This window comes from Lepisosteus platostomus, chromosome 12, assembly GCF_059453375.1.
Source record: "Lepisosteus platostomus isolate fLepPlt1 chromosome 12, fLepPlt1.hap1, whole genome shotgun sequence".
Taxonomy (NCBI): domain Eukaryota; kingdom Metazoa; phylum Chordata; class Actinopteri; order Semionotiformes; family Lepisosteidae; genus Lepisosteus; species Lepisosteus platostomus.
The window spans coordinates 6,894,941-6,913,772 of record NC_142622.1 but is presented as its reverse complement, the minus strand read 5'-3'; the positions used below and the strand labels follow the sequence as shown (position 1 = coordinate 6,913,772).

At 39.4% G+C, this 18,832-nt stretch overlaps 2 protein-coding genes across 2 annotated transcripts in view; one reads left to right on the top strand and one right to left on the bottom strand.

The window, feature by feature from the left end:
• The window catches only part of nbn (nibrin), an 18,040-nt gene extending 11,577 nt beyond the window's left edge, over positions 1–6,463 (top strand). Inside the window, exons 11-16 of the mRNA XM_088600648.1 lie at positions 134–611; positions 867–950; positions 1,067–1,225; positions 1,889–1,999; positions 2,094–2,143; positions 5,571–6,463. Of these exons, the coding sequence (XP_088456774.1) occupies positions 134–611; positions 867–950; positions 1,067–1,225; positions 1,889–1,999; positions 2,094–2,143; positions 5,571–5,601 (913 nt within the window). The 3' untranslated portion in view covers positions 5,602–6,463. The remainder of the gene's footprint in view (positions 1–133; positions 612–866; positions 951–1,066; positions 1,226–1,888; positions 2,000–2,093; positions 2,144–5,570) is intronic.
• osgin2 (oxidative stress induced growth inhibitor family member 2) lies at positions 6,416–18,832 on the bottom strand. The gene is made up of 6 exons (XM_088600649.1): positions 18,659–18,832; positions 14,219–14,340; positions 13,524–13,660; positions 12,846–13,037; positions 11,615–11,706; positions 6,416–8,779 (listed from the first exon to the last, which is right to left on the bottom strand). The coding sequence occupies exons 2-6, from the start codon at positions 14,283–14,285 to the stop codon at positions 7,723–7,725; spliced, it is 1,545 nt and encodes a 514-aa protein (XP_088456775.1). The 5' UTR covers positions 14,286–14,340; positions 18,659–18,832; the 3' UTR covers positions 6,416–7,722.

The following is an 18,832-nucleotide window of genomic DNA, read 5'->3' as shown; positions in this document are numbered from 1 at the left end:
CAGATAGCTGAAAGCAATTTGCACAACCTGCTGCCAGTAAGATGCCAGCAGACCTTTTCATTTAAGGTTGGATCACCAAATAAGAGGACACTTCTGGCACCATCCCCTGAATCTGATTTGTGTTCTTGTGTAGGGATCGCGACAATGATCCGACCCCAGGCTTGCCTCAAGCCAAACAAGTCAGGCTGACTGGTGCAGAGCACAAAGCATCAGGATCCTCTATCCCTCAGCGGAGTGACCCTGTAAAAAAGCACCCGCCGAGTCCGGCGCCGTCTGAATCCTTCCTCACGAAGCGCCAATCAGCGGAGGAGACCCAGGTCATGACAGATTGTGGTGCGGGAACGTCCAAGGACTCTGAGCTGGCCCGCGGATCTGGCGATGCCAACCAGAAGTCAACATCTAGAAAGAGGAAAGACATGACCCCTGATTGTGCTGGATCCGATGCTGTTATTTCAGAAGCAGAGATGGAAGAGTTGGCGTCGATCATGTCCGAACCCATGGATGAGGGCCAAGATTTCTCAGTGAATGCCAGCAAGAAACAAAAACTAGAGCCTGCAATAAAAGTCAAGCAGGAAGAATTAAGTGTTGAAGAAAACAACAATAAGTCGGAGGTAAGCATTTTTTCTCTGCTCTTTCCATTTCTGAAAAGTTTAGATTAAGTCCAACATTGGACATTACAATTATACTGTAAATCCTTCGCCTTTTATTCTGCTGTTCAGTTTTGTTTGAGCTCAGGCATTTAAATATTTGTTTAAGCCATCTCTATATTGGTCACCACTTGAGGCCAGGAGATTGGAAGGATGAGTTTTGTACAAACATATTTCAAGTCAGCATTGTTTATGCACGCAGTTCCATTTCTCTCTAAGGTCTTGAAGCCAGTTTCCCAGGAACCAGTGGAGCAGGAAAGGGACATCAAATACAAGATCTCCACTCTAAAGAAACAAACTGATGTAAGCAGCAGTTCCAGCAGGGTTCAAAATCTTGGATTTGCTTCAAGACATATTGGTGATGATATCGGTGTTATAGAGTGGTATAGTTTCTAATACTGCACTGTTCTGTGCTCCAGGAATCTAGAGTAATTAAAAGTGAAGAGACTCAGGACTTTCCACGCAACCTCATTGTGACTGAGTTTAAGTCCCTTCTCGTCATCAGACCGACAAGAGCAACTGCAGACCTGCCACAGTCAAGCAATGTGAACGGAAAGAACTTTAAGAAGTTCAGAAAGGTTAGTCATGGTTGTAATCCATTATTAAACAATTCATAGTATGCCATTCACACCTTAACAAGCTGAGAAACATACTGGCCAGTAAAAGATTATGGAAGACAGTTGTTATTAAATTTGATAAACACTCTCATTAAAACACCCTTTTTATTTGTTTGCAGTTTAATGGGTTCTGTTGCCAAGTAAAGTATATGATAGCTCAAGAGGCGATGGATGACATTGTAATTTGAGCAGGGGTCCAAGGTGTGCAGTTTCACAATGCAGGGCAGCAAGGAAAGGACCAAACTAATGTGCTTTCATGCTGTCACATTTTAACAAGAAGACCCATTGGACTAGATGGCTCATATGCCGTACTCTGAAAGCTCTTTCATGGTAGCCTTGCCTCCGTTTTCTACCACTGTAGACCACAAGACAGTCAAACAGAACTCTTTGGACTTGCTATGCATTGAGTGGCATGCAAGCCAAAATAAAGATAGTTATAGCTTTTGCTAAACCATGCATAAAGAAAGCATTACTTACCTGCAATATTATGAAGGTAACAAGCAGGAAATTGCTATCATCGATACACTCACATGTTTGCATACTGCTTAGCAATAACACTTTATCTTGTGTCTTGTGACCTTTCTTGGTTCCTAACTCAGTCTTTGTTGTTGCAATGCCCTTCAGGTGGCTTTTCCTGGAACTGCAGGCCTTCCCAAAATTATTGGGGGGTCAGACCTCGTACCTCATCAGACAAAGAACTCCGAACTAGAAGAATGGTTCAGGCAGGAGGGTGTGGTATGTGCCTTTTTCATGATGGATCAATGGAAAATCTGTGCAATTCTAAAGAAAACTGTGGAAAGTAAATCTTATTTTTTCAATCAAATTACAGGCAAAAAGCCAGTATGAAAAAGAAGACTCGATTGCAGATGATATCTTCAGGTATGCAATTTATTTTCTGGGTTTAGTGAGGTTTAGTGAGGGTGCAATAGACAAATTTTAATATGACCCGAGTACCGTTTGAGGAATTTTAAGTGAAACATAAGTCTTAAGAAATAATTGAAATATAAAAATAGTGTTTAATATATTAAATTAGTGTTTAGTGTATATCATGTACTAAAAATATAGCAAATAAACTTGATTCAGGGACAGGATGTACTGTTATCTCCAACTGTATTATTAAAATGCAGGTTTATTCCCTGCTGAAAAGAGAAGAAAAGAAACACAACATTTGGGTGTGGGTGTCACCTGCAGAAGGCTCCACAGCCGAAACGTTGTGTTTCTTTTCTTCTTTTTTCAGCATAGAATAAACCTTTACTTGTTCCTTTGCAGTGTGCGCATGCTGACGCAGCCACCTACTTGAACTTCTTATTAAAATACAGTTATGTATGGCACATCCCTTTTTATATGTTTCAAAATCCTTATATAGTGAATGAAAGCTTGGATCACAAATAAGCCTGGAGAAAAGTGATTTTGTCTTTTAGGCCAGGTAGTAGAGTTACAAGTGTGATTTCAGACAGCCAGTGTTTTGTTAGAATGTGCCTGCTAAAAGCATCAAAGCTTCATCGCAGTTTGGCTGGGAAGACCCATCATACCAACCATGGGAAGGTGTATTAATGGGATTACAGAATGGAGAACCACCGTCATTCCTATCTGAGCAGTATAAACATCCGCTTAAACATACAGTACAGCCAGTTCCCATAGACATGTAGGGCTCTTAACAAACATTACTTTGTTACGACAGTGAGTCATGAAGTCTTTCCTTTGTAGCCAGATTAACAGCAGGGGTGCTTCTGCACAAATGTCTCCCCTCTGTCTCTTTTGAAAAGTACGGTACCGTTTTACATGCTACATGCCGCAAGACGCAGCTTTTGGAATGGCAGCGTGGACAAAAGGGCTGAGGCAGACAGCGTCTGGTTTATCCAGCCCCTGCTTTGATCGCAGACGGAAGTCATCAGGGCATGTAATTGCTCCACTGATCGAGCCCTGCAGTGGTGGCTGCAGCTCTGGGCAGCTTTAATAGCACAAGGCGGCTGGGCTAGAAAATAGTAAGGTAGCTTGGATCAAGGCAGGCCTTGTTCTTTCACAAACCCTCTTTCACTGCTGTTTGGTTGTGCGTTCGCGCTGTGGAGGGAAAGGGCAGGGTTGGGGGGAGCTCTGTGTGCCATTGTTGGTTGTTTATTTCACTCTTTGACATGCAGTCAGGCAATTGTTTCAGATGTGACCACCATATTGGTACTGATGAGCGATATTGGAAATCCTGTATCCACAGAGGTTCGTTGTGACAGACCAGGGTTATGGCCATGCTTTGGCTATGATTTGAACAGCTTAAGATTCTCAGCTTGCAGTTGTGTGTTAGTGCCACGTGAATGTCACGCACGTGACGCTTGCACACTGGAGTTGAAACTACATAGTGTCATCCTATTGAATCAGGATTTGAAATTTCAGGGCATGCTAGGTGTGTGGTAATTTATTCATCGTTTGAATGTTTTAATGAAGTATAAAGCATACAGTGATAAGCTGTGTTGGCTGAGTAGCTATACACCCATCCATTTGCGAGTCACTTCTTCCAGTTAAAGGTCACAGGGAAGCCAGAGCGCTGTCCCAGCAAGCAGTGGGAGCAAGGCAGGGTACCAGTGCTGGGACACCAGTTTATCACAGGGAACACACTGATACAAACACAGATACGCACGCACTCGCAGCAGGGCCAGTTTTCCCAGCAGCCATTTGACTACAGTGTACCAGCATCTCTTTGGACTGTGGAAGGGATCCAAAACACCTGGAGCAAACCCACACAAAGCTGAGGAGAACATCCGAACTCCACGCTGATAGATAGATCCCCAGGTCTGGACTTGAACTCGGGGCCCCAGAACTGCAAGGCCAGCAATGCTGACCACTGTGCCACGGTGCTGCCAGTGGTAATACACATACCACTTAACTATAAGGAATTATTTGAATGCTAAGCATTAGATTGTACAGAAGCATTAGAGCCATGAATAGTGTGATTGTCCTTCTTGAGCAAAAAGATCTACTGTCAGCTTTCGCAGGTTGTTTAATAGGTGCAACATGTACTGGAAGAGATGAACTAAGCAATATCAGCACTGAACACTGGCTTTTCCCTGGCCTCCCTTTCCTTTCTCTTGCACATCGTTTCAGTGCTGCTTTCTCCCCCATTTTATTGTCAAAGGGTCAGAAACCAGGCCATCCCTCAAGGTGGAAGAGAGTGTTTGTTTTCCTTACTCCTTGTTAATAGTCACTCAAGGAAGGGAATTTTCCTTCACCATATTTACTTCACCAGCATAATTCGTCTTGAGCCTTGAGAAATCACTGTGGTGGTTGTGTCTGGAATGGTTTTATAGGAATGGTGATCAGCAGTAGTTTGCAGTCAAACAAGAGTCAGGAACATATAATCCTTATAATTTTGGTCGCATGAGGAAAATTGAGATATCTTTATACTGTATCGATGTCATCTGGTCCCCTGAAAAGTATGGGTATTGTCAATATTGTGGATTGGGTTTAAGGTCAAGCTGTAAAAATCAGCTCATTTCACATATCCAAGTTACCAGAACAACTACTGCAATAATGGCCTTTTATGTGGTAAAGATGTATGCTGAACTCATTTACTCTTGTTGTTCCAGTTCTTAACCTGTTTAAGCAGATGCAGGAAAACTGGTTGCTGCATTTGTGTGATTCTTGCCTGTTCTTCAGGGAATCTGTGAGAGTTGCCTGGAGACAGTGTTAGCTGGTAATTAGATTTCCAGCTAGGTGGTGATGTCATTTGGCTCTAAAGCTGTGACATTTTCCTGCCTAAGCAAAAATGATCCGGTGAAGGGGATCAGTTTTTAGTGAAGCAAAAATGTTTGATCACTAAATCATTGTTCTCCGCCACTCATGCAGAAAGAAAGAACATCACGTTGGAGTTTCAAAGAAAAACAACTTTTTTTTTGGCAGAGAAAAACAGACATTTGGAATGGGGGAACTTTTGCGTGGATTAATTTAAAAAAAAGTTTAAATTTATTTTATAAATGTTATTATTAATCTGCTCATCAGGTCATCTTTAATCAGCATGTAGATGGATGTGATAGTTTTATTAACATACTGATTTTTTTGGTCTTGTTAATTTTTTTAGATATGAACATCTAAAGAGTTAAAGACACACAGATTGTTTTAATCTAGTAAATGTAATTTACTAAAATATGATAACTAGAATCGTTAGTGTTGTTATGCCTGGCATTTATTTTTGACCAAACCTTTTACGAGAGTAAAGCTTTGAAATCAGTCAGGTATGATTGCTGTAAGTTATACTCAGCTACTGGCCATCACTGAGATCTTCAGCCATGTTATTGAAAATGTTTCTTACTTTTTACAGGTATGAACCCAAAATCTCAAAAAGAAAGTGAAGAAGAAAAACTGAGTTTTCTTTTCAGAACATGAGGTTATTCTTTACTTTTATCCATTCCTTGTCTTAGAACTTGTCTCATAGAATTTTTTTATTGCAGTAGTTTCCACTGTTCTTTGTCCTGCTCCTCTTCAGAGTGCTTTCAAGGTATTTTGTTCTGAAAGAAAGTTTTTCAATGTTAAATAAACAGATTTCAGGATTTAATTGAACTATGTTTGATGTAATACTGTAAAAATACTTGGTAAAGTTTAAAATATCATTAAGGAAACATACTGTACAATAGTTTAACTGCCTGTGCCCGTTAATAGCACTAATTTCGGCATAGAGGTGTAAAATGTAGCTCTGAACCCAACTTTTCAATGCTTGAGTACTAGCAGCACTGCATTGTGAAATACTGTAAGAACAGTTAAATATATTCAGTGGAATTTCAGTATTGACTCGTTAGCTCTATAGGTGTCTCAATTTTAAAATTTTGTCTCCAAGACTGATGATAATACAAGTGTTTTTCAGTCACAGAGTGATTGTACGCACAGGCAATGTTTTCCTTTTTTTAAGTGTGACACATGCCTGTTGTTATTGTAGTTAGTTTGGAAAGGTCTGTGATGTTACTTGTTAAAATCACGCAGAACGTGACAGGAGATGCATAAAAGCCACTAGGATATTCTCAGATTCACAAAGGATAGTCAAGTGGTACACAGTTACCGAAGTGAATGTGAAAATTCTTCTTTTATACTCTGCAGTAAAAAATTAAAAAGAGTTTTGTGTTAACGGGAGATGTTATAGGCAAGTCTTTAGCTAAAACACTTAAAAGCTGATTATTTTTAAAAGATTTTATTGTTCATAATAAAAAATATATACAAAAATTCCTTGTTGTAGCATTACTCAAAAATGACAGTTTTCATGCACAAAGCAGCTGTTTGTTTTTTTTAAATATTCACACCACCTTTATTACAACCCACAGACTTGGTACATGTGATTAAAGTAGAATTTGAAGACATTTATTGATATAAACTGTGATGGAAATCTAAGGAAGAGCACCAGTGAGGAGCAGTGTCTGTCTCTGCTAGATACATAGAATGCTGTAATGTGTTTTTGTCACCTGTAACTTAATTTCAGAGCTTTGCTTCTATATGATGAATTCAGCCTGGTGTAGCTACAGTACCTGTTTTTTGGGGGGTTTTTGCACTCTCACCTTCAACATGTTTCCTTTAAAAGCTTGGTGTAGTACATTTAAGAAGGCTAGCGCTGTAAGAAAAGGCCTTTACACAGAAAGAAGCAAAAGGTTCCTATATTTTCAGGAACAAACATTCCAGTTTTAAAAGGCTTATTTAGTCTAGACCCTGCTAAGTGCCTTTGATAAGTCTACTTAAAATATCATTTAAAAACTGTTTCAGTTCTAGTAACTAGGAACAACTATTTGGCACCAGACAGATAAAGTAATAACTTTACACACAAGTTGTTAAGATTTTTAAGAAAATTATCTTAAATTCAATCTCATGTATGGTATATAAATATACATTCATTTTAAATTTATTTTGCATAGAGGCTTTAAGAGTACTTCATCCATTTCAACTGCCCAATATCAGTAGGGAAACTGGTAGGAAAACTGAAATTAATGCATTAAATCTATTTCAAATAAAAGGTATTCATTTACCCTGCATGTACATTATTTATTAAATTACTGATTTCTTGGCACGAACCAAGCCTGAAGGAATTTTCACACATTTAATGTTTTTCTTTGTGAAGTCTAATAATAATGCAATAATCTTTTCATTATGCATTTTATATGATTTACAGTACCATTACTGCAAATTTGTTTTCTTCAAATTGATGGTTGAGAGATAACCTTACAACAGGTCTTGTTTTGTGGTCCATTTTTGTATTGTATAACACAAGTTCAGAATTTGGATGATACAGTATAATGAACTTTAAATATAAAGTTATAAATAAATTTGCCTTTGTGTTTATCTTCACAATTAGCAATGTAACAATTCGTAAAGGTTTAGAAGGTTTACCATCTCAGACCCCATGGGCTTGTGTTGTTGTATACCTCTTTATGCTAAAAAATACATGTGAATGTGAAAAACTGGACTGTGCCAGAGCCTGGATCCTATAACTTTCCTCACACGCAGGCTAATCCCACTCCAACACCTCCTCCCCCATCCGTGATCAGCTTCCCCTTTTTCTTCAGTCTTTTCGTGAGGCAGCTCGAGATCCCCAGCGCGCCACCTTTGAGGAAGCGCACAAAATTATCGCCAACCAGAGGGCCCATCGCAAAGAGGTTGCTCTCTTTCGTGCACTCGAACGTGTAAGGATGGATGTCGATTGGGTTCTGTTTACAGGAGATCGGCTTGTTGGGGTCCAGACCCAGGTATTGTCCTTGGTCTTTCATAAAAAAGAGATTGGGGTGGGTGCCTATCAACACCAAGGCCATGGAGATCTTGAAGACTTGAAAACTGTTGGCACTTTGAAGGACGCACTTCATGTCCGGTTGGAACGAGGCGACGCGATGTTCGGGGAAGCTGGAGTAGTCTGGGAATAGGCTGGAGGCTGCAGCGTGAGAGCACATCATGCGGTAGACCTTGTGATACTCGGGATAGAGCGTCTCGGGAAGCTGCTTGAAGATCAAGCCGGGGTCGTCCACCCGTTTCCGAAAGACGTGAAGTATCGAGATGTTGTTGTTGTAAGCACACAGTATGGCATCGGCCGCGCTGAGTCCCGCCCCGACGATCAGCACGGGATCCGAGCTCTGCGTGATGTTTCCTTTGCTTATGGCAGCTCCTAGGTCTGATATGCTGTGGAACACGAAGGGCAAATCTTCCCCTTCGACCGCCAGCCGGGCTGGGGAGTCAGAGGCCCCAGTGGCGAGCACCACATTCTCGGCAAACAAGCAGAAAGGCACGTGGGAATCATCCCCAACCCTCTGGTAGCCTCTCACTTCCCAGATTCCTTGAGGAAAAGACGCTGGGCCGTTGTCTCCCTCCTCCACGTCCTGTTCGGAACCAGCTGCGTCTCCTCTGTCCACCATCTCGATTACGTCCCCCTGCGCTCGGTGGAGCCTCAGCACAGAGGTGACGTAGGCGTTGTCGACGAAGTTCTTCTGGAGGCCCATCAGCTTGACGTAGTTCTTATAGTAGGAGGAAATCTCTTCCGGGGTCGCTCTGTCATTAGCAGCACTCCTGGGAAAGGAAACAGAATTATTCTTTAAGCTGATGACATTCTGGTGTACTGCTAGGTGGAGTTCAGAACTCTTTCATGCTTACGTTTCCAAAACTTTACTACTGCATGGTGTCTAAACACCCATTCTCTCCATTACCTACCCTTATCACAAATGGATATTTTGTTTTACAGTAATGTGACTCTGATTATATCCCTAATCTTAATGCTGTGTTTCTCTGGAAACGGGAACTCAATCTATGAATGTACTGGATTGGGTCCTAGTATAAAATAGGCGGATGCCCCAATCCATCTCCATAATGCCTTTCCAAAAGTATAAAGGATAAGTCCCAATAATCGCTGTGCTGTGTACAGTTTGCTCTGATGGGAAAAAAAATGTCTTCTGCTGCTAGAAGAACGTGAGGTATGAACACATTCTGATGTATCACACCTGTTGCAGTATCCACTGCCGCATTAAAATGTGTATGGAGAACAAACCAAGGAACAACTCAGGGAACCAACGGTCTCTCACAGTACAACAGGCCTCAATATTCCACATTCAGCAATTTGATCTTGGGTTCCCCATCCTTGATTGTTAAATATTGTATAGCTTTACATAAGGGTTGGGTGAGAAAAAAGAAATTCCATGAATAAAATAGCTTCTTTCAGACACATTGTACAGTGTATTTTTCGGGGCTGATAAATTTGTCAAAATGTGCTCTTGATCATGTTCTTTAAAACGTAACTGTTAGATATGCTATATAAACACAATTCAGTTACATTTTAGCTCTAGATATATAGCATACACAGCAAGCAGTTCAGTCGCTGTACTATTATGTCGAAATAAGAATAATGAGACGTAACACAATAATGATGAAAGCCTCAGTTCAGAGCCATGTTAATTCCTACCATAATCTTTGATACCTTTGAAATGTTTAAATCCCCTAGATGTGTTCAGCAGTCAGAGTTGGATGCTGAACCTTTCTGGAATTTAGGAACAAGTAAAGGTTTATTCCATGCTGAAAAGAGAAGAAAGGAAACACAACATTTTGGCTGTGGAGCCTTCTCCGGCATGTTGTGTTTCCTTTCTTCTCCTTTCAGCAAGGAATAAACCTCTACTTGTTCCTTTGCAGCCTACGCCTGCTGATGCAGCTCCCTGCTTGAGCTACTTTCTGGAATTTAGTTTCTTTCAAACTCCTGTCATAATATTTATGTTTGGGTTGACTACAATTTGTAATTCTAGATATGGTCTATTGAAAATATAAGAACTACATCTAAAGATCTAATTTATATTACACGTACATTTTTTAAATGACTTAAAGTTTGTTATTCACAGCCCAAAGCTTTGAGGTGCTGCAATAGGTGTAATACTGCAGAACAAATACACTACCTCTGCTGCTTGCACGTGCAGAAAGCATCTTTTCTACTGTAGAAAGGATGGACAGAGGTTACTGGCACTTGCAGGGAATGCAGAGATTTTAAAAGATTAAGGTCAAGAGTGAAATCCGTAAAGGTGTGTTTTGGTATAGTTCTGTTACTCTTCATTTCACAGCGTAGACATTAACAAATTCTTCAGTACTGTCAGTTCAGTGCATGTGTTGTTGATGTGAAAAGTGTGTGGCAGTTGCTGAACATCCTAACTGTGACTTCAAAGAACAGGCCTTCAGCAAGAACCTTTGCTGATAAATGATCTAAACTACCTAGCCACTGTCAAGAGGAACAATTACATTCTTTGGATTAAGTGATACCGATTCCTCTTCAGTAATCTGTTAAAACTCTGTTGGATTCACTTGGGGTGTTATTCTCAATAAATAATTTGATGCGATTTCTTTTAACATTTGGAAGTGGTTGTTTTAAAGTGTGTTACACAATTCTAATACTGTACATTTGAGTCTTAACTTAGTTTTCTGGTTTTAACTTTAATGCACTTAATTAGTATCATGTAAGCTGACCCATTTTTATTTTAAACTATTAGGTTTGTCCTTCAAGGCAATTGAGCTAAAATGACATTCTTGGAACAGCTTTAAGGAAATCAATGTTATTTTTTCATGCAGTTTTATGACTTACTTGGGAATGATAATTAGGTTAATTTGTTGTAGCCACATTATTTTCCTACAATGTGCTTCACATACGCAATTGAAACCTCAAAATTTGTATTTTATTTTCTCAGTTTATTTTGGCTATTCAGTTAATATTCGTTTTATTTTGGCCAGCATGCACTAAAGTTCATTCAGAGTATCACTGCATATAAAAGCTAAAAAGTTTTTTTTTTATCTAGGTTTCCTTTTTAATGCAATCACAAAGATTCCTAGTGCTTTTATGGGCGGACTTTCCTCAGACACAAAAATGCAAAAACAAAAATGTTATATGTCTCCTTATAAGGCTGTGAAAATATTGCCATTTTCCATAATGGTATCATTTTATTTGGCCATTACTGAAAAGAAACTTTGTTGAGGTGATGATGTAATTTGGGTGGAAAACACTATGCATTTTAAGAAATTAAATACTATCCGCAGTTTACATTTTTCGTTTTTGACTAAAAAGCAACAGTTTAAATAAATTTACAATTTAACAGATATAGGCACAGGGTTTTAACATAACATAACATCATCATTTAAAGGATGTCTGAGCTTAGTTGTGCTCTCAGTGAATCGGAAAGTTGGGATAAAAAAAAGGATTAAGCACTACAAAACAACGTTTCTTTCAAAATGCACCAGTGTGCAGAATTTGTATGTGTTTTTATGATAAGAAGCTAAATTTCTGATAATTGATGTGTCTTGCCTTTGTCTAGTCGGCTTTTCTGTCCAGAACATTTCTTCTCATTTCTCAAAAATATTGATCTCTGTTGCCCAGTGTACCTGTGTTTCCCTGCAGTCAGGTCTCTGTAGTTCACTCCTGGGAGTTCCATCCAAATACCCAGACTGATAGTCAGCATGGAACCTTCCATTGCCTGAGAAAAGTGAGTATATAGTATCTTTATCCACTAAGGAACAACAAATTACTCTTAGTATGCTCATTTGAACCATGTTTATCAGTAGTGGTGATGTTCTAAATGAAGAAAGAGCAATGACCACTGGCCTAGCACTGCTCATAAGATAGATTTGCTGTCCTGGCCTGAAGACAATGCAGTCCAAAAAGGGAAGACTTAAAGCAGTAAAGGAAAACAGAGCGAAAAAGTAGCAACCACAAGATCAGCAAAAAGCAAATGACATGCAGCACCGCATATACAATAATAATTCCAAAATTAAAAAGGTCTGATTGCGTTTGTATAGCATTTTATTTGACACTGAAGGTTCTCAAAGTGCTTCTCATACTGTATAGTGGGGGCTCACTTTATCCACCACTGGTAAAGTGGTGGACTGGATCTGTGTCCGCAGCCCCATATTACACAGCCAATCAGGTGGAAAAGTGAGGTATTGTGCACCCAGTGGAATGAAAGAAGAAATTTAGGAAGGCCAGAGTAAGACTGAAATTCTGCTCTATGGGTTAGATGGGATGAATGGCCTCCTCCCATTTGTAACCTTGCTTATACTCTGAATGAATAACACTGGCAGTAGCATTAATCTTTGAATAGAGCAATGGAATCTTAATCAGGAAGACCGTGGTTTAAGGTCTCATCTGGAGGATGGCAGCTCCTTACCGGGGCATTAGTTTAGAAATCCTAGTGCAGAAGGAAAAGCACCACCTATCTGTCCACCAAGACATCTCCCTACCTAGAACTGACATGTGTTACTCTTCAAGACAGACACCTGCTAGCACACTTCAATTCACAAAGGATACCCAAATTCCTGAGAGACAGGAAAGAAAGAGTTTATCCCAAACTGTGCTGCAATCAAATTTCTTTAAGATCCTCCACGTTGGTGAGACAGTTCACTTACATAGACCACTTACTGTATTTTATTTATGAAAAGACCTCAACTTTTTATTTGAAGCTCTGCTTGTAAGGGGGTACGTAATCCTCTTCTCGTGTATGAATTCCTACAGTGGATCTTAATCTATATCGACAGAGCTGAATTATTTGAAATCCCCTGACTGTATTGCAGCCGACTGCCTCTCGTGGTCGTGCCCTGAGTGCCGTGGGTCACTCACATGCCAAGCTCCTCCTGGGGTGCCTTTGCCCAAGACCAGGTGAGGGATGTGATGCTGGTGCTCCAGCCGCCAGGTCAGCACGGAGGGGAACTCGTATCCAAAGTCGGCGTTTGGGTGCAGGAGTGTATCGAATAACACTGCCGCTGGATTGGAAGACCTCCCCTCCAGCCCCTCGCTCAGGTACTCTAAATCCTGAACCACACGCCACACGTTAGAACTGCCATTTTTCTGGGTGGCTGATTGGATGCCAAACACATCCTTTCAGTGAATAAACAGATGATTTAAAGTGGGTGCCTAGAAAGCCCAGTATGTTGTACGTCCAAAATGCTGCTTTACCAACTAATTCCTCAGATGTATTCTTAAAAGACTTCAAAATACTCAGAAGTCTTTAATTATTTAAAATGCAAGTTTAAGTTCCAGACTGAATGCATCCCCTTACAGTACATCCATTACTCTTAATTTTGATGACACGCAATTATCACTGGACAATCTAAATAATGTACAGTACCACACAGAAATTAGAGCACATGCCCAAAGATGGCAAGATTAATCTACATATTCAAATTTTTGCTCATGAACTGTTGCATAGTATTATAAATAATTGTGATAAGAGATTATGCATTCCAATTCAAACAGTAGGCAACTGCAGGCAACTGAGAATTTCTACCTCATATTTACCTGATCAGTAATAGAGAGATGCTTTGCCTCTTGTAGTTTCCTGAAGAGAATAGGATTTGGATGTACAGCTCCACTGTCTAGATAAGGTCTGTATCCTGACAGCAAGTAAGACAGGCATATTCCCGAAGGACCATTTCCTAGACAAGAAAAGATGAGTGTGACATGATGTTAATGACATTATTATACACCAATAAACTAAATTACTGTCAACACCAAGAAAAGTGTCAACAGTGGCTTCTGCAGGAAAGGCATTATTTTTCTCATTCTCTCTCAGTAATTATAGAAATTGTTCTTCTAACTGAGCCCAGGACTAAAAGAGTGCCAAAAAAATATAATATAATAATATAGTATGCATAACTATTAATTAAAAGAGAAGAGCAAATTGCAACAAATACTGTATACTGTGAGCCTCCTCTTCCTTAGAATGAGCTCATCTGTGAACTGATGCCCTGGTAAAAACTAACAAGCCAACAGAGCCTGAAGGGGAACACAGAAGGAAGACCCTTTACTCAGGTTCTGAGTACAGCAGCAGAAAAACAGAAAGCACCCTTACAATCTTGACGATGACATGCCCAATTCCTACATTTCTTTGGTTAGGGTCCAAAATACAGGAGGCAAAGGGGTTATTTTCTGTGGTAAAAAAAAAATGCCTCTGCTGCTTTTGTATGAAAGCACGCACCCAGGCAATTACCTACCAATAATTACAACTGGCACTGTCAGTGGGTGGTCCCTGGGCAGAGTGTTTTCTTCTAGCAGTGGCATTGTGGCAGCCAGAGTTGGCACTGTGAACCAGAGACCCCGGTCTGTAATGCACTCACTGCGGAAAGGAAAGGCACAAACTTAGTGTTCCCCCCCACCCAGAAAAAAAAGATGTTGCTGCAGCTTGAAAGATGGTCATTTTGATGTCTACTGGTTATGCCTCAGAATGCGCCGCTGGGAGATTCTGTCCTATCACACAAACCACTTTTGTCACTGAGAGAACCAGTTAAGGCTGGTTTGCAGTGCAAGCGAGATGATGTCACTGCCTGTGATCTCGAACCCTCATCCTTCACAGGGTCTTATGTCACTTCCAAGACCCAGGGGACATGTGACCCCAGTCAGTAACATCTGGTTCACGCTGCAAGCCAGTTTGCTGTGACTCTACTGGGCATTATCTACAGCCTTAAAGAAACGTCCTATCATTGCCACCTGTCAGAATTCTAACTTTTGCACTTGATTTCTTCTTTTTCTATCACATTTTAAATTTCATTACAGACCAGTAATAGATGTGTTACTAAAGATATGTCTTTTTTTCTAACAGTTTTCACAATAATTGTTCTCAGGTTTTAAACATTGAACTCCAAACAATTTCCTACCCAGGTTTGAATCCTGCTCACAGAGACGTTATAGTCTTTCTTATGTTCATAAGTGTGTCGAAAACTGGGACCGAAAGCAGTGCCCCCCCAAAATGAGTACTGTGGAAAACAGTACCAAATCTGTGGAACACGACAGAATCAGAAGAGATCATGTTTAAAAGATGTGTAAAAGTGTAACTTTCTGTATCTCTTTCCAACATTGAACCAAATATTAAATACACCTGTTCATCGAAAAAGACCATATTTCACATTGAAAGTCTAGTCAAAACACTAAAGGCACATCATTCTCATTACAATTGTAGTCTATGTTTAAGGTCAAAGTAAATGTTATTTCCTGTACAATTCATACTGTTGATGTGCAACAAAATATTTGGAATGTTAAAAGTGTGCTGAAAAGGTTTGGGAAGTGCTATCATGAACATGGTCCCCTTGAATTGACTGATTATTGGGCTATTCAGAATATAACACTGAAAACTATACACTAATGGCATAAGAGGTCAAAAACCACAGAACATTTATCTAGCTATAAATGATATAAATGATCACAAAATAGAATAGGGGCTAGGAAAAGACTATTTTCCCCCACACCTTGTAGTATTAATAATTTTCTGGTGGTAAATTGGTTTTGCACACAAACAACCACCTGAGTGTGTCTTTCTGATTATGACTGGCAGCCCTAATATCAGGTGGCTTGATCAGGGAAATACTAAACACTGCAGTAAGTAGAAATTGCATCGCAGTCAGCTGTGGAAACAGCATACATAGGCAAACTGCCTACATCTATACTGTTTTAACAGAACAGCAATAATCTCATTGAATTACTGTACAGTGATATAAGCAAAGTGTGCTTCAACTAAAAAGATCATAACTGGCTACAGTACATACTGCAGTATAGGCTCTCATTCTTTCTTTCTTACACCTTTCATGTTACATTGTGAAATTGTGAATGTGGTGTTTTATTTTAAATTAGATTTCCAAAATGCTTCTGATGCTAATTTTTAAATACCACTTCTATTCAGAAGCCGAGTTAATAACCACATCACTTGTTTGTTATTGTTCATTGTGGCAGACCTGAGACAGAAATCAAAACTATTCAGGGTGTTGTTGTGGTGCACAGAGCCATGACCACAATAACACTGTAATGCATTTGACTCACATGGATCTCTGTCTGCTGTCCCATGTGGAAGTTCATTTACTCAGTCGTCGCCCTTTAACAAAAGCTAATTATAATCTTATTTATCAAGGCTCAAATCAGTCAAACTCATGATTTGAATGTGCCATTGTGCAGTGACAGAAACAAATCCCTTTGATCACATGTTGATTTGCTGAATAATCCTCCCACTGGTGTTTATTTCTTTTACTGGCGGTCTGTAAAAGCCCACTGCATGTGTTTTTTTTTTTGCCCACTTGTTTACTCTTCTCATTATCCGGTGTGTTGCGTAAGAGCTTGGATCAAGGTAGCATTCAGCATTTTGACTGAACGTCTGAAAAGGTCATTTAATTAAAGGTGTGCTTGGTTGCAGCCGGGAGCTACCACTACCCATTCATGCACACAGAAACACTGTTTAGCTGTGTTACACGTTTTTAGATTTAGTTTTAAACTATAGAAAAATGAAAGTCAAATCATGGTTATTTTCTCCTGCTTTTCTGTACTTGGGACATCTTGTCTGTGCTAAACTATACCATTGTTGCAGTGCCATAGTCTTCTGAGATGAAATAGAAGACCATGCTGTATATTGGGGCAATCATATAGATTAAGTTAAAAAGGTAACTCAGAATAATTAGTAAGCAATTTTAATCTATCCATTCATTTTCTGGCAGGAGAGCCTGATCTATCCCAGTAAGCACTGGGAGCAAGCCAGGGAGGCTGGGTAGACTCTGGACCGAGTGCCAGCCCATCACAGTGCAGACACTGACATGCACACTCTCACACCTAGGGCCACATTTTACCATAAGCCAATTAAGCTGCCAGCATGTTTATGGCTTGTGGGAGAAAACCAGAGCACTCAGCAAACACTCCCACAAGCACAGAGAGAATGTAAAAACTCCACAAGGTCAGCACAGCAGGTTCAGAACTGAACCCAGGGCCCCAGCACTGCAAGACAGCCTCTGTGCCACCATGCAAGCTCATGATTATTTTAGATATACATAGAAAAGCCAACGTTCGCCGCTCAAGTGCAGTTTCACTTTTTAATTATATGATATACATCAGCTCCTGTATTGTTCATCTTTTGTTCTGTTTGACCTGAATGGTGGTAAGATTTTTTGGAATAATGGTCATTGGTGTTAACACTGGAGACAATGCACATACACAAAGCTTACTGTGATCCCTGTCTAATTGTAAACACATATCCTGCATTTATGTCTCTTTTTCTCGTTTAGTTTCCCGTGTGGTAAGGAAAAAGATTTCCTAATAAATTAATGCACCAGAGTAGAGCTGTGGTGAGTGTTGTGAGCTTGTAATCAGAAGCCTGTGGGTTGATCTCCCAGGTGGGTCACTGCTGTTGGTGCTTCACTCAGGTCAGTTCAGTAAGATGCCCTGCTGAGTGGAGAACTGTAAGCTTCTTTGGATAACATGTCTGTTACTTTTATAATAAAAGTGTCCAAAGTTGATCCAAAATATGTTTTATTGCACTTTAAAAAGAGAACTTTAAAGATCATGCTTTGAAAAAACAATTGCAACTATACTGTATGACTATGCTGTGCATATTGCAGCATTTTAATTTGTTTGTATCCCATTGAGATTGGATTGTAAACTCTGATAGTATGTTCGGATTTAAAAATACTGTATATGTTCATCTGGCACTGCAAAAAGCCCAAGAGAATTTCTGGTTTTGCACTGAAATGTCATAGATCTATTCCAGTCCAGTTTTATTTCTTGTAATTAGTGCAATTTTTAGTATTATTCCTAGTATTATGTTTTAGTAATTCCCATTCAGTATATAATGATTTATTCTAATGCTAATGTTTCCACCTTTATTCCATGTTTACGATAACTATTATTTCTTTGAATGTGCTTGGCAAACCTTAATCCATACCTGAATTCAAGAAAAAACTATGCACACGCTTTATAAATAGAAATAAAATGCCACTGACACACAAAATAGAGCACAAATACATTTCAGGGGGTTATAATCATTGAAACCATTAGCTGTTTTTTTAAGTAAAGTTAATCGTCTCAAGACAATTGACCCGCCAGTGATCCATTTATAAAAGGGTGAAAAAATACAATTTAAACATATACAGTATACAGCAGGAAAATATTTAAAAGACCTAATTGGATGCTTTATTTAAAGAAACATTGCTTTAAACTATTTTGATACAAAATTAAATTAAAATCTATACACATAAAAATCATCTATATTGAGATGCATTAGGAACGCAACAAATAAGTATAGGAGTCAATATAGTTTGTCGCTTTTTAAATTCTTCTCAGTTTAACAATTAAACATTTATTATTATTATTATTATTATTATTATTATTATTATTATTATTACTATTATTATTATTATTATTATTACTATTATTATTATTGCAATAAATCAAAGTGTTCACGCCTTGTAACCTCTATCGATCTGCAATCCTAAAGGACTACATAGATGGTTCTGCCGGTGCACGCACAAATACAGGATGCGAATTTCAAATACACTGTATGAAGCGCAGTAATATCTGTCATTCCCTAAATTAGATTTAGGTCACGTCCACGGCCGTGCCATGTCAGCATTCACAATCTGTACGATTACCGGCGGACACTATACAGTAATACTTATCCACCTTACCTTCTCTGATTAACGCTCCTCCGAAATTCTCTTTTCCTCTCAAACTAAGCCCCCCTATGGAAATTCCTAGCCGTATAAATAGACAGTAATTAGTGGGAGGATCTGTATCACAAGTCATGAGATGACAAGGACTGAGGTTCATGAAAGATACCGCTGTCACCGCAGTGTGGCGCA